General features: G+C 41.2%; 1 protein-coding gene across 8 annotated transcripts in view; it reads right to left on the reverse strand.

Moving 5' to 3' along the window:
* Positions 1-15,290, reverse strand: part of KALRN (kalirin RhoGEF kinase) — a 525,469-nt gene that overhangs the window by 35,688 nt on the left and 474,491 nt on the right. For all 8 annotated transcript variants that reach the window (XM_064451199.1, XM_064451195.1, XM_064451194.1 and 5 more), the window contains 8 exons: positions 14,348-14,451; positions 11,380-11,449; positions 10,710-10,796; positions 9,834-9,926; positions 8,619-8,669; positions 8,199-8,276; positions 7,090-7,275; positions 2,733-2,904 (listed from right to left, as the gene is read on the reverse strand). In XM_064451199.1, the coding sequence (XP_064307269.1) occupies positions 2,733-2,904; positions 7,090-7,275; positions 8,199-8,276; positions 8,619-8,669; positions 9,834-9,926; positions 10,710-10,796; positions 11,380-11,449; positions 14,348-14,451 (841 nt within the window). The remainder of the gene's footprint in view (positions 1-2,732; positions 2,905-7,089; positions 7,276-8,198; positions 8,277-8,618; positions 8,670-9,833; positions 9,927-10,709; positions 10,797-11,379; positions 11,450-14,347; positions 14,452-15,290) is intronic.

Consider the following 15,290-nt stretch of genomic DNA (forward strand, 5'->3'; position numbering starts at 1 on the left):
CTGTTAATATTCTTATGGGCTTCTGGCAAAAATCAGTGTCTGCGTACTTGCATGCTCTGTCTTTCTCTCTCAGCCCCTGCCCCAAACATGATAGAAAAATAGGTACAGATCAATATCATTTTCCTTATGAAATATATCCATCAGTGACATATTTTCTTTACAGCTTGCTTTTTACAGCAAAATGAAAGAACAGTCACTATAGCCAATCATGTGGTGCACAGTCTGTTTCTCAAGCTTAGCAGCTTTTGCTTTTCCAAGGAAAAATAAGAAAAGCTTTAATATTACAGTGTAATTGCACCAAGTTTTACATTTATGAACTGTGGATACAAATAGTATACTTTTACATAGCCCCGTACTCTTTAGGCCTTCCCTGTTCTGAGAAAATCAGAGACAGCTTGGGCAAGAACTCACAGGGAACATTTTGTTATTAAGTTTACACAGCATTGGCTCAGTGTGGATTTAATATGATTTTAAAGACAGAAAACATCCGCTTTAATGAAATGCAAAGCTAAAGAACATATTTAAAGATTAGTCAGCCTCAATAAGATTACATCCTAAAAGCCACTTAAATTGTTCTGGACTAGACTGGACATTGGATACAATATCATTTTCTTGGATCTTATTTATAGGTTTAAAGTAAATCCTTAAGCCCATGTTTTAATATAAATCTATTTTTACTTCTAGCTTTAGAGATATGGACGATTATGTTCCTAACCCACCAAATTCCTTGCTGGCCTCACAGAAGACAGGGTAAATAGGGGCTATGAAGATGCTTCAATAGAAAAAGGGGCTCACAGGACAGTAAGTCCTGGGAGGATAGGAGGGACTATATACAAAATAAAGCAGTAAGAAACAAACATGTGGAAGGGACAGAAAACCCCTGCAGAAGTGTCTGTGCAGAGTTCTCACAAGGTTTAAAAAAATTTCTGTAGCTAACCATTACCGGAACTTATTTTTATTCCTATAAGCCCTCACCCAAAGCCAACTGCACCAACACAAACTGGCAAGTTTTGTTACCAACTGGTCAAACCGGAGAACTCAGACTGCTCATCTCACCAATCTCTTTAAGGAATCATTTTACAGTGCTTGTATGAGGCCCTTTGAATTCCAAGTCACAAAAATCCAGTATCAAGTTTTAGAATTACAGGTGAAACAAAATTTCCTTTCTCAGCTCAGTCATAGCTTTTGAACTGTCACAAAGAGCTTTTGCCTGTAACCCTTTCCCGGTAACTTTTGAAAACTAAAACTAAGCTAAATTAAAATTTAAAAATTACTACAAAACCTTGATGCTGAAGGAAAGGGAACCTTTGTTTTGATGTGAACTGAAAAAGCCTCTTTAGATACTGCAACAAAAAATCCACAGAGAAAACCAAAACCCGAAATCGAAAAAGCTAACAGATTGTACCAAGCCAAAATATTTTGATTCAAGCAAGTAAGTTTCCTTATTGAACATGTATCAAGTTTTTACATATAAAACCCTTTTCTAATATAAGCTTGATTAAAAAACAAAGCTGTTTTGAAATGAGTGGTACAAACAATTTTGGAAGCTTCCGAAGCAATGATTCCCACTTCGTTGCTTACAAATAAACAGAGATGCTATTTTAAAATTTTTCCTCTAGTCATGGTTCCCCCTCTTTCCCTCACCCAAACATGAGAAAGAACAAGCTTAAATTGTTAACAGAATTTGATTCCTCTCTATTTTCAAAATCCACACTTTTGGTGATCATGTGTGGGGTTTTTTGGAGGTTTTTGTTTGGCTGGGGTTTTTTTAGAAACACAGCTTTAATCTGAAATATTATTTCAAACCATCCCAAATCTATTCCTAAAGCAAAGCTGACATTTTGGAAAGGCCCCTGTTCATGCACAGCTCCCACAGTTCCTAGGAGAAAACAGCACGGATGTTTCCTTGACCTCTCTTTTGTTTTTTGTTGAAAGCAGCTGCTGCCCTGCAGAGTCTGGATGTGTAGGGGGATGGATGGGGAGGCAGCCTTTGTCCCACCTCATGTCCTCAGCTTGTAGTGCAGGGCGACGTTGAACAGGAGGTTCCTGGGGATACGCCTTGCTCTGACTAAGCGGCACATACTGCGCAGATACAATGGCAACCTGGCTTCAGCATGGTCTTGAGAGGGGATTAGGTTTAAAACCTGTTAGTAGAATGGAAAGCACCAGGCGATACAGCCCTGCAAACTCTAGCATTTTAAAGGATCTTGCACAAAAGTACCACTAAAGGCATGACATTGACAGGAGGGACTTGAGACCTGAGCACAAATTTGACTGATATATACAGGGCAACTGCTCAGGGACCCACCACCTTCTTAAGCAAGGAGCCAGAATGACCTGTGGTCTTTAATGCAAGATGGGGCCGCAGCGGCTTCTCAGAGTGGGCTCCAGGGCCTCACGGCAGTTCAGATCAGGCTTGCCTAGCCCTTCTTCCATCCTTCTCCTTCCCACCAGGCAGACCTGGCATGCAGGACTGAGACGTCTGTACTGCAGCACTGAGGTGGTCTCTTGTCAAAGACCAGCTGTAAATTATGAGGACTTTCCCACGTACTCTGTGGATACCACTTGACCCAGTACTTAATGACAGGCAGACTGGGCTCTAGTTTTCTCCCTGGGTTCCTTATTAAAAGAAGTTGCTGAATGTTTTTCTTGCAGAGGGAACAAAGAGACAAAGACTCTAAATCCCATTTAGTGTCACAGTTTGGGAAACAGAGCAAAGACCATATACATACCATTTAGGAAATCTCTTTGTGTGTCCAGGACCTGGTTGATGTCCTGTACCCAAGCTTGTTGAATTTCTGGATTAGCTGCCTGTAAAATGACTCTCTCTGACATTTCCCGGCTCATTAGAGCAAACTTGCAGGGATCGTTGTCCACGTTTTCTTCAATGATAAGGTAGTTCATCTGAAAGAAGTCAAGGTAAGCATGTGTTACATGGAGCATGAGTTAACATTACTCAAGAATCAGAATGAAATTGTGAAAAGTTCCTGAAAATAACTGAGTCCAATAACAGACTGTCAGATCATAATCAGAACTTGCCTCGTCTAGATGTAGGCAGATAAATCTTAAACTTGAATATGATGCTTTATAAAGCTCTGACAGATGTATCAGGCATCCACCTGCCTTGTCTTGAATTACAACTTCTATTTTTAGATAACATAGACATGACTGATGTGCTAAAAATTTACTGTAACCTGTAAATAAGAGACAAAATGTTCCTATTAAGATGTTAATAAAGTCTATCATTCCTCCAATTTAAATAAGTGTTTACATTTCTTATTCTCCACAGGACAGAAAGACTCAGTCATCAGAGTATTTTAAAAATGGAATGGACCATGCACAGGGATATACCCTCAAAAAAGAGCAATTCTCCCCTGACGCTCCAACAGACCTTCTTATTTCTAGCAGATTACACCATCATCTGTGTGCAATCACTTCATCACTTAACTGTACTCACAGATACTCTTTCTAGAAATTTAATGGATGGCACTTTCAGCTGCTGTCCTGCCCTTGTGAGGCTTCTATTTAAGCGTACCCATAACTTTAACTTTTCCTGAGCTACTTATATCTATGATAGTAAACAAGAATAGTTCGGCATAGCCTTTCAAAGAAAATGAGAGAGAGTCCTCATGTCAAAAGTAGACAGCTCCAAAGACTAAGGCAATAACATCTCTCTAGAAGTCTACCTCCAATTGCTCTGAATATCTGTCAAGATATGGAGAGATCCACTCTACATCTGAATGCTGTCCAGCATTCAAACTGCAAGATGGAAGGAGCGTCTTCCTTTTCTCTTGGGGGTCTCTGTGAAGTTAGAGGGACAGGAAGAAACTCCTCTGGCATGGGGACAAGGAAAGGGACAGACAGTGAGCCTGGACAGTGCTCTTCCTCTTGTTCTGAGCTCTTGCTCTTCTGGTTGATAGCCAAAGCAAGCAAAGTCAATCCTGGCATGACTCCAGGAAAAAGACTTGTAGGTCAGAGTCCCTAACTCTTATTTGTGTCTCAGGCAGATGCATTTGCCAAGGCTGCCCACTTAGGTATTCTGAGAGTCTGAAAGGTATCAAACCGAGAAGTATCCAAGAAGGCACATGCAATTTCTGATTGCTAACAACCTCACTGCATAAAGAAGGGTTCTTCACTAATGCAGGACACCCCCATGAAGCTTCTATCACAGTTTGAATGTGACAGACCTTGGAGAACAATATTTGGGAGCCTCATCTCCCTGACAGACCAGAACAGCTACATTTGAAGTCAGTTGCCCTTCTTACTCTAATGGAGAGACTCTAGTGCTCACCAATGGCTGTGACAGAGGAAAGCAATGGGATCTCCAGTGCTGGCTAGGCCCTTCTGCTGTGTGGGAGGATGCGACCAGCAGGGAAACAGCCTACATCTCTCAGGGAGCGTCTCCCAGAGAACTGGACAACCATGACTGCAGATGGTATCAAAGCTAGCCAAAGATGGCTTGTCAGTCCTGATAACTGCTGTGAAGACGGGTTCAACCTGCCCAGCAGGATCCTGTCAGCACTCAAACCAAGGTCAAAGAAACTTGATCCTAGCTGACAGTATAAAGCCTCCTTAAACACTGGCTCATGAACTCAGACCAGATGCAATTTCTGGATGCCCACTTTTAGGGCAGGGTTATGAAAGACAGGTGACGAGGCAGCCTGTTTATGTGACACCTTTGGACAAAGTGACTCTCTCCAGGGAATAATCCAGCTCAGGTTGAGGTTCCAATACAAGGTAAGGATACCCGTGGCACAGAGAGGTGGGCAATGGTCCTGCTAAAGGGAATGGTAGGAAGAGTAGGAGTAGGGAAGCAGGAGTAGGAGTAGGGAAGCAGTAGGGTAGGAATAGCAGGAGTAGGGAAGTGATCGTGCCCCTGTACTTGGCACTGGTGAGGCCACACCTTGAATATTGTGTTCAGTTTTGGGTCCTTCACTACAAGAGGGATATCGAGGTGCTGGAGCATGTCCAAAGAAGGGCAATGAAGCTGGTGAAGGTTCTGGAGAATAAGTCTTACAAGAAGCAGCAGAGGGAACTGGAGTTGTTTAGCCTGGAGAAGAGGAGGCTGAGGGGAGACCTTATTACTCTCTACAACTACCTGAAAGGAGGCTGTAGGAGGTGGGAGAAGAGACCAACACCCAAGTAACAAGTAACTGGACAAGAGGAAATGGCTTCAAGCTGTATCAGGGAAGGTTTAGATTGGATATTATGAAAAATTTCTTCACCGAAAGAGTGGTCAGGCATTGGAACAGGCTGCCCAGAGAGGTGGTGGAGTCACCATCCCTGGATGTATTTAAAAGACATGTAGACGTGGCACTTCAGGGCGTGGTTTAGGAGACATGGTAGGGTTGGGTTGATGGTTGGACTTGATGATCCTAGAGGTCTTTTCCAACCTTAATGATTCTATGGTCCTGCTGTGCTGCAGGCCACAGCTTATCTGGGTGGGAAAGCATGAGAGAAATGCAAAAGCAGCCAGAAGCTGAAGCAGGGGCTGGGAGGCAGGATGTGAGAGCTGCTGGCACACACACTCCACAGTGTGGTGGGGGAGACGCATGTGGAGCCACGGAGGATCCCACACTTCCTCTAGGCACTCAACAGGAGAATGAGCTCGTCACCAAATGAAAGAAAAGAGGGACTGCAAAATTATCACACAAAAAGTTTAAACTCAGGCAGTGGAAAGAGCATTACTTTCATAGGCTAACTAGAAAAGCAACTCATACCCTTGAGGCAAGCTAATTTTATTGACATTAGGAGAGATTTATTTTTATCTCTCTATCTACAATATACAATTCAGGAATTGTTTCCTGCAGATAAAAGCCTCATTGTTATACACATAATAAACTGAACTAAAAATTATACATGTTATTCCCATCTCCAACTTTAATAATGATTTAAATCAGCATGAAGATAAAATCAAAGCTTATCATCTAAATCAAGATGTTTGTTTATCAGTACACTTTAGGTTTTTCCTTTATAGCTTATTGTTCGGTTGGAAACTATGAAATACACCGACTTGCAAATGGATATAGGCTTTTCAGTAAATGCTGCAGTTTCTGTCAGCAAGAAGATGCCTTCATTTCAGTAAATATGCTGTTTATCATAGATTTGTTTAGTTATATATGGTTATTATGCATTATTTCACCTGATATTGTTCTATTTAATATTAATGTACCATTTAAAATTTAGAGCAAACACAATGCATTCTCCCACACTTCTTTGAAACCAGTATGTTTGAATAGGAAATCAATCCCAGACTGGTTTCTCAGCTTGAACGATCAAGAGATTCAAATGAACCAGTGACTTTGCTCTTTCTGCAGACACAGTAAAGGCTGTTCTACCAGGAGAAGCGTAGCATTCATTCACCTTCACTTACCATTTCAGAGGTTAACTTTGCATTTGCTAAACAAGCATAAAACCCCATAAACAAGCAAATATACCAATAAACAAATAAGTATTTTCCCTGGTTACTTTCAGCTTTCACTTTTAGTCCCAGCCCCATAATTTGGAAAGATTATTTAAAACCAAAATTAATTTCTTAAAACTTTCTTTATAGTTTAGCTGGTTTTATAATTCCTCATAGCTGCATTTTTAGAACTGTGTGTGGTTTTGTCTGTTTTTGAAATAGTTCAATATTCTTGCAACATTTGTACTAAGAGCCCTCCCCCCATTAGTGAGAGTATTTCCAGTAATTTCACATAGCGACTTAATATTGATCTACAGTTTGGCCTAAGATGATTGTTTTGGATACTACACCTTCCCCTACCTTTTATGATTATGCTTAAAAGCAACTATTGCATACTTCCTTTGACTACTGCAGGCTTTGTAGCAGTATTTGCTAACTCAGAGCTATGAATGACAGAGGACCTGCCCTGGCTGTGGTGCTTATAAAAATAACCCAGTAAATTTAGACACCCAGTGGTTTATTTAGAGACGGTCTTAAACGGTTTCTGATCCAGTGCAAATGCAAATATTTTCTGCAAATTGTTGGCCATCTATGACAGGATGGACCGGTCTCACAGTACAGAAAATTGGTAAGATTTCCTTATGTGACCATCAAACAGTATATGCCTCTCCCCCTCTATTTCTTACCTTTATGCTTTTCTTGAACATGTAGCCTGGTGTTAAAGATCCTTTTCTAAGTAGTTCACTGAAGATAACTATTTGCTCAAAGAGAAACACCCTACGCTCCTTTGGTCGAGACTGAACTCCAGAATCCTGCTCTGTCACGTAGAAGGTGTCCTGCTGCAGCAGCTTGCCTTGAGCTGTCAGCTTGCCCTGAGAAGCAGACAAGGCACCAACATTACAAATCCCGACCTACCATGATCCCACAAGACAATCTGCTATGTTTCGTGCAGTCCAAGTTTTCCAAGCAGCGCTGAATTCATGTGAGACATATCAGCCCTAGGTTATCAAAGCAGCAATCTTGTAAATCAAGAGCTCAATTTAAGGAAAATAACATAGGTTTTCTCTGCTTTTATTGTCACTGATTGTGCATATAAAACCAAACGCAAGAGGTCTCAGGTAGACTGTTCTGTATATTTCATTTCAAACACTGTTCCCATTATGTAGTTTGTTACCGTAGTGCCTCGGATTCCCTCTAGTCATGAGCTTTCCATCATGCCCTAAGCAAGTAGTCAATGACACAACACCTCTGAAGGTGCAAAAAACCAGGACCTACCTGCTTGCAGGAATGCTACAATGCACAAGATGGTAAGACAAACTTGACTTCATTTTGGAGATAGGACATCTCACCAGGAGTGCCAAAGTCTACATTGGCTTAGTTACAAACCACAAGCTGTAACCTGTGGGGTTATAACTCACAAGTCCCCTCCTGGATGTTGCCAAACTCAGAGGGAGCTGTTAACATATTAATGCTAGGTGACCTTACTTACTGGCAGAGCAGTCTGGTTCACCACTTATTTTGCTCTGGCAATAGATATTACAAGTCTAATTCAAGCTTACAGAAGCTTTTACGGACCTCACATTTTGAAGAGACAATAGATAGATTGTCACAAGTTTAGAGTAACAGGTATATCAACCCCACCTTTGAAACCTCACCAAACCATGCAGCCCAGTGCTGGAGAAGAACAAGCACTAGATAAACAGCCTCGAGTAGGGCAGATTGTATAGACAATCATAGAAAGATAAAACACTTTTCCTTGCCTGGTTGTTATTATAAGCAGGATGCAAATGCATACCTCAAAGCCTTGGAGGCGACCCAGGTTCATCATATCATTGCAACGTTTTGGTACAAGGCACATTAATTCAACTGCTTTCTGTTAAGGAAAAAAGATATTGTATTGTTACCAGAGAATCAGAGGGTTCCTAAAAGCAAAGTGTCAAATAATGAACTTCAGTAGCGTGATCACTGCTAGCAGTTATTCACGGTGAGACCCTCATGCACCAAAGATGTATGTTAATGTCTAAAAGAGGATGGTGCACCTACAACACAGGACTGCACCTTCATCTTTTACTTATGACTTAGGCTAAGGGAAATACCACATTTAGAATACCAGCGGGATCTTCAACTATTGTCAAAGGAATACTGGGGTTTTCATTCATCCCTATAAAGTACCATCAGATAACATACCACTATTGTCCAGGACATGAAAACGTACCTCTATATCAGAGCACTCAAGACCAGCTTTTTCACTGTACCTCAGGAAGTCCTGGAGAAAGCAGAAAGGTTTGCATTAAGGCACTCCAGAAAGAGAAAACAAAAGATGCCACTTTGAAAAGAAAAAGCATATTCAGCATGTGATTTTCTGAGAAGTAACTTGCTAATATTAATAAATTCATCTTCAGAGGTTGCTGAATGTTATAACCACTTTACAGATATGGAAAAGGGGTGTGGATGGTTGCTGAAAACATTGCAGAGAAAAGACAAAGCTGGGATTAGCCCATGGGAATGCTTACTTGGTCCCTGTCTTAAGCCACAAGACCACACACACTTGAAGATTTTTCTTTTCCTTTTGGCATTTCAGGGAACACAGTCTTTGCTTAGTCTTAGTCTCTTTGCTAGCATGCAATTACCAAACTGTGGGCTGATGGCATCCTGCTTGAGACTAGTTCAAAAAAGAGAATAAACCAGCTCAGAGCCCTGGTACTGCTGGAGATTACAGGGTAGGGTTCAGACACACCTAATTTTAGGTATCAGCTTGAGACCCCTAGGGATGAATTTTCAGAAATGCTGAGTAATTTGCATTGTGGATAAAGTCAGCAGAAGCCGGAGTGGTCAGACACCTTGGGAAAAAAATTGCAGCGGGCTCCCCAGATTTAAAGACATCAGAATATTCTGGGCATAAGTTTCTTCAGCTAATTTGAAGAGAGATATTCAGAAATGGAGGCTACAGCATTTATTAGAAGCATGCCATTCAGCACCAAAGGCGGGCTTTATTAACACACCTCACAGAATCACAGAATGGTTTGGGTTGGAAGGGACCCTAAAGATCATCTAGTTCCAAACCCCCTGCCATGGACAGGGACATTTGTGCATCTTCATTGCACTTCAAAAAAATTTAATGAAAGTTTGCCCTGAAACTTCAGAGGAAGAAAATTCCTATCTGAAGTTTACTCTTCTAGAAAAGAAATCCAACAAAAAAAAAAGTCTTTTCATTAACCTAAACTGCAGACTACTCCCACAGATATGGCCCTTTTGCTCTCTGGACATTTTCTATGGGACTCTTATTGTACGCCCATGTTTAAGCAGACTCCTCTTTCCTCTTAATTAAGAGGAAGCTATTCCTCAGTTAAAACTAAGGCTGATTTAAAATAACAGCATCTAATGCAAAATGCAGAATATAGTTTAGTCCAAACTGTGTCTTTCCACTCACCTTGAGAAGAAGCTGATATTTAGTTATTCTTTGAATGGGTTTGATCAGAAAGTCACTGATGGTTAGCCGTTGGCTTATTTCCTGTTGAACCTCCTAAAAATTGAGGATTAAAAACAATTGCAAACAATCACAGAGTAAGACAGAGAACATGATAAAATATCTCAGCAGAGACTTATTTCCACAGAAAGTTGGTCTGTTCTTAATCTTTTGTTTACAAGAGGGAATTTTAGAGGATATAAAAATCTGGCATATCCTATTTAGGCAAGGACTGGGTAGAAGTCATCACTGAGCTGGAAGGCGTTGGAAAGCACAGGAACACTTCTCCCTTTGAGCTGACTGAGCAGGGCTGCAAGGTCTGGAGACGACTCTTTCCACTGCAGAGGGGATTAGCTCACAAAGAAGTCCTGCAGAGCATGCCTCATGCCCTTGGGTGAAATGAAACATCTTTCCCTTGTTAAACAAGCTTCTTTAACATTAATATCTAAATGTGCCTAGTCCCAAAATTTTCTTGAAACAGACAAACTTATTGGGAATTTATGAGAGGCACCAGCCAGCTCCAATAACTCTCACCTCCCTCCATATTTGTAGACTACAGATTAAAAAGTCTTGTTTTATTTTGGACAGAAATCAATGCAGTTGTGGCACTCTGAGGGCCACAAACAGTTAGTACTGGATTAAATACTTATTAGAAATTAGCAACATGAGAATTTGGAATAAATAATAACATTTTTTTCCCATAGCAGAGACTTTAGCAGCATGTGCAGTATCCAAATCTTCTAGAGTTTGTTTTAGCTAAACCCCACAGATCACAGGATAGTCTACTTAACTAGGACTCACAGCTTTAAGTAGTAGTAATGTATAATAAGCCATGCTTACCTCAAAGTATGTCTCATACTCAGCTACTATATATTCAGATCGTGGCTTGTTTTGGCAATATACCACGTACATGTGTAATCGCCGCTCCTGTGAAAGCGAGAGGCACAGCAGCCGGGTGAGATATCAGCTACCATTCTGTTCTGCTATTAAAACCTGGCAGAAAGTTGTGATGATGTTCTGATTGGTCTTCCTTATTTTTTGATTAATCAAAGATTTAGTTTGCTGAAGTAGGAAAGTAAATTGACAACTGGTTCTGTTCTCCACTTCTGAACCATAGGCAAGGGGAGGTTTCCATGGGGGTAGCCAGTTAGAGATGTTGTCCCCACACTGGTAGGTCTGAAATTTGCTATAGAGATCTGCTCTGGCTAATATCACTCAAACATGTCAATCATAACAGTTGGCAAGTACCTGCCATAAATGTATTTTGGCAGAAGTCCTTGGCCACATCAATTTTGCCCCCCAAAATAAGAAGTCTGCAAGAAGGCAATGATTAATGCTTTAACTCAATCCAGCAGCTCACTGAAGATGCATAACTATAAGGCTACTTTATATTTAAATTAAGTTTAGACATGTAGAAGTATCAAGTCGACACAAACAGATGTTTCCAGAAAGTACTCATCACACCCTAAATGACAGTTATACTAGAGATAGGTAACAAAATAAAACTTACATGCTTAATAAAAAGCTGTGCTAAACGGTCAGGTTCTTGAAGACATTTTTCCAGTTCAGCCAGGAAAAAGCTGAAAGAAAGAATATCAACATTTCAGAACACTTCTTTAGGTCATCCCAGCAGCAAACCAGTTGTCCTTCAGATATATCGGTGCAATTTTAGCTATAGTATTCAATAACAAATGAAAAGGTAAGCTTGGCTTCAGCCCTTAATGGTGGGATTTAGAAAACATTTCATGAGAGCTGTGAAATACGAAGTCCTTGTCTTGCAAACTATCTGCTCTTCTTTACTGTTACAGTGGTTTCAATTTTTAAAAAGTGCCAACTACTATCCAATTGCAAGAGTTGCTTTCCTTCACTGAGAAATCCCAAAGTAAAACTTTCCCATATACCAAAAGACCTGTGAAAACTCAACTGTAGCTTTACCATGAGTGCTCAGTTTCATGAGCAGATTTGGACTACTGGTCAACGTGAAAGAGATGCACAAGTTTCCACTAGAATAAACAAATCAACACGTTTTTGCTGGTGGTCTTTTGGTATGTTCTATTTTTCACTGTTTTTCAGTATATTACTTCTAGTAATATCCTGTAATTCGTAATAGTAATTAATAAACACCATCTCTATCTTGGCCTGCAGCTTTGGGGAGGTCATTCGTTCTAGCTTGAACGCCCTTACCAGGAATACACTGGGATACTTAAAAGTGAGGTAAAAACGGCCAAACTAAACTTTAGAAATTCTGGTAGGTTTTTCTAACTGTTAGGCAAATCGTGACTATCTCCCTTTCCATGGTCTTCCTCTTTCTCACTGCAGGATTTCTATTTCAAATGCCTCCATGGATTTGCTACAGTAGCCAGATTTGGTGAGAGGACATGCCTGCAATGGTCTGGTTCCAACAAATCCCAGAACCCCTCAGAAAGATGCACATTGGACATCTGTTCCAACTACTGCTACCATCAGATACAGCTGCTTCCATAAATGCTAAATTCATCTGCATTTAAATAGATTTCTTGACCCAGATATGCAGAACTAAAAATAGGGAATCCCTCCCTATATGTTACAGGAAACTCCTATCATCACACTTAATGAGTGGCACTGGTAAAAACTCTCTGTTGCTGGTATCAGCTTAATATATGGTTAAGCTTTTTCTGACATTTTTTGTTTTGCGCTCACAAGGGCATCTGTCAGAACATAAGGACAGGCCTGGGCCATGAGATAAGCACCTGTGGGACACATTATGGGAAGGATACCATGTTTTCTGGGTAAGGGAAATGTCCAGAGCTGAAGGAAGTTTAAGAAGGATGTGGAACTCCTTGAGCAAGTCCAGCAGAGAGCTATGAAGATGATCAGGGGACTGGAGCATCTCCCTTATGAGGAAAGGCTGAGAGACTTGGGTTTGTTCAGCCTGGGGAAGAGAAGACTGAGGGGGAGATTTCATAAATACCTATAAATATCTAAAGGGAGGGTGTCAGGATGATGGGACTAGGCTCTTTTCAGTAGTGCCCAATGACGGGACAAGGGGCAATGGGCACAAGTTGGAACACAGGAAGTTCCACCTCAATACGAGAAAAAACTTCTTTCCTGTGCGGGTGCCAGAGCAGTGGCACAGGCTGCCCTGGGAGGCTGTGGAGTCCCTTCCCTGGAGACATTCAAAGCGTGCCTGGACGCGTTCCTGTGCTCCCTGCTCTGGGTGTGCCTGCTCAAGCAGGGGGGTTGGACAAGGTGATCTCCAGAGGTCCCTTCCAACCCCTACCGTTCTGTGATTCCGTGAAGATCCAAGCCCAGTGTCTATTGCTCAAGTCTGCACATGCATGCTCAATTCTAGTTACCTGGAGCTGTAGAGTATTTCTGAGTGGCAAAGTTGAAATCATGACCATATTGTCCATAAGCAAGACAGTGCTGTTCATAAAGTTACAGCGGAAATGACCCAGGGTTTGAAACAAGCCTTGTGTTTCCAGCAGCTTTTCAAAACTTACTTGTGTGAGTAAGATTTTCAAGGAACAGAGTTCCTAACTCAGAGTCAAAAGTGTCAACTAGGCCAAAGCATATCAGAGCTTTCACATGAGAAGGATCTTGAAGGTATTTGCATTTTATCACCCTGCTAGCCAAATACTACTGGTATGGTCAGCCTTCGTGATCCTATCAGCTGCATGTGAAGGTGTTCATGTTGCTGAGAACCACAAGACATAGGAAGGAATGCATGACGTTCCAGCATTGCTACTGCTCATCAGTGGCATGAACTGAGCCTACAGCTGTGACCCAAGAAACACAATTATGGCAGCCTCAGGAGCTTTTCTGAGGATCCAGCAAGTACCCTACAAGCAGCAGCTCTGGGACTCCTTATGAGCAGCTCAGGAGCTGTGGATGGACCACATGGGAGTGACATCTCCCATTGAGCCTCTTGTTGTGGCACCCCAGCAAGGAGTGGCATAGCTGTTGGCAGCACAGCACTCAACACAGAGCAGACTCTCTTGTGTGCAGCATTTCTGTCACGCTGACCAGCACGCCTGGCAGGGTGTTTGAGGCAGCATAAAGCTGTATCTGTGATCAGAGACAGCATGACAAACACCCTCTCATGAAACCAGGCAGTGCAAAGCTATAACCCACCAAAGTTTTTATCACTGAGAAAAATGATTTTATGTAAGACCGCATCATACAGTTGTGCCAGTTTTGGCTGGATAGACAAAGCCCTATATCAGGATCTAGTGTATCGTGAAACTGTGGCTAAAATCACGTGGACTGGAACATGTTCTCAGGATTCAAGGTAGTCATGCTTTGTGTAGTTATTAAGCAGCACTTACAAACCAACAGGGACCATTTAAAGTGAGGCAACATCATTTGGAAGTTCATCCCTGAATGACCTGCTGATGTTCAATTAAAAGCAGCTTAGACATACAGATACCATATACCCCAATACTTTATGGACAAGATGTTAGAAAGATGCTTAAAAAGGAACTAAACCAAAAACTTACTCTTTGTGCCAGTCATAGATCTGGTGAATATTGCCAAATACAATCTTGTCTTTCCCTTTCATATCTTCAGAAACTCCTTTTTCTTCTATCCTCTTCATGAAGCCCTTTAGGATTAATGATCAGTGATTAGCAAAGGGTTCATTTGAAGAGGGAGCATAATTACACTCTTTTTTTAAAAAAAGAAGCAAAAGTTTAATGTCAGAATTTTTTACATTGAAAATGCTTAAAATACCTTTGGTACAATTTAAAACCAGAAACCCATCTAGATACTTTAAATTACACAGTTTTCTTAAAAGAAAACTTTAAAGGATTTATTCTGAATATCTACAATACTTATACAAACCATTATCAAATGTCATTGAAGTGACAAGTGCAATTAGAAGATAAAAGTTAATCAAAAGTAGTTTATCAAGCTCTTGGCTTTTCTGGTAAAAGGAAGGAGCCAGACTCTGTACAGAGTTCTTCCATTCATCACCATGAGTATTGTGTGGGAGCACAAAGCCAAGCAGTAAGTTTAGAGAGTCACATGAATAGTATTTCTCACACCTCCTGAGAGTTTCTTTAAAAGCCTCTAGAGCACTGCCACCCTGTCAGGTTTGCCAGGGGTGCTTGGTGTAAACGGAATATAACACAAAGTTTGGAAGCTGTTGAAAATCACTGTTAGATGGGCTGATAATTCTCCTTGGACTAGTGAATGCCAAAAGCATTGCCAAAAACCCCCTTCAGTCACGTGCCTCCAGTTCTGAGTCTTTGCTGGGAAAAAATCTGGACCCTGCATGTGAGTTGGCTCTGACAGGTGATCCCTGGGGAGCAGCCATGTCTTTGTAAGTTGAAGCTTAAAAAACTATAATTGTTTCTGACAAAAAGGGGCCCTCTATTTTATCTCAAGTCTTTTTGCAAAACAGTAATCCATGGGCCACACGTGCACCTCAGCACAGATCCA

The sequence above is a fragment of the Phalacrocorax carbo genome, chromosome 5 (assembly GCF_963921805.1).
Source record: "Phalacrocorax carbo chromosome 5, bPhaCar2.1, whole genome shotgun sequence".
Taxonomy (NCBI): Eukaryota; Metazoa; Chordata; class Aves; order Suliformes; family Phalacrocoracidae; genus Phalacrocorax; species Phalacrocorax carbo.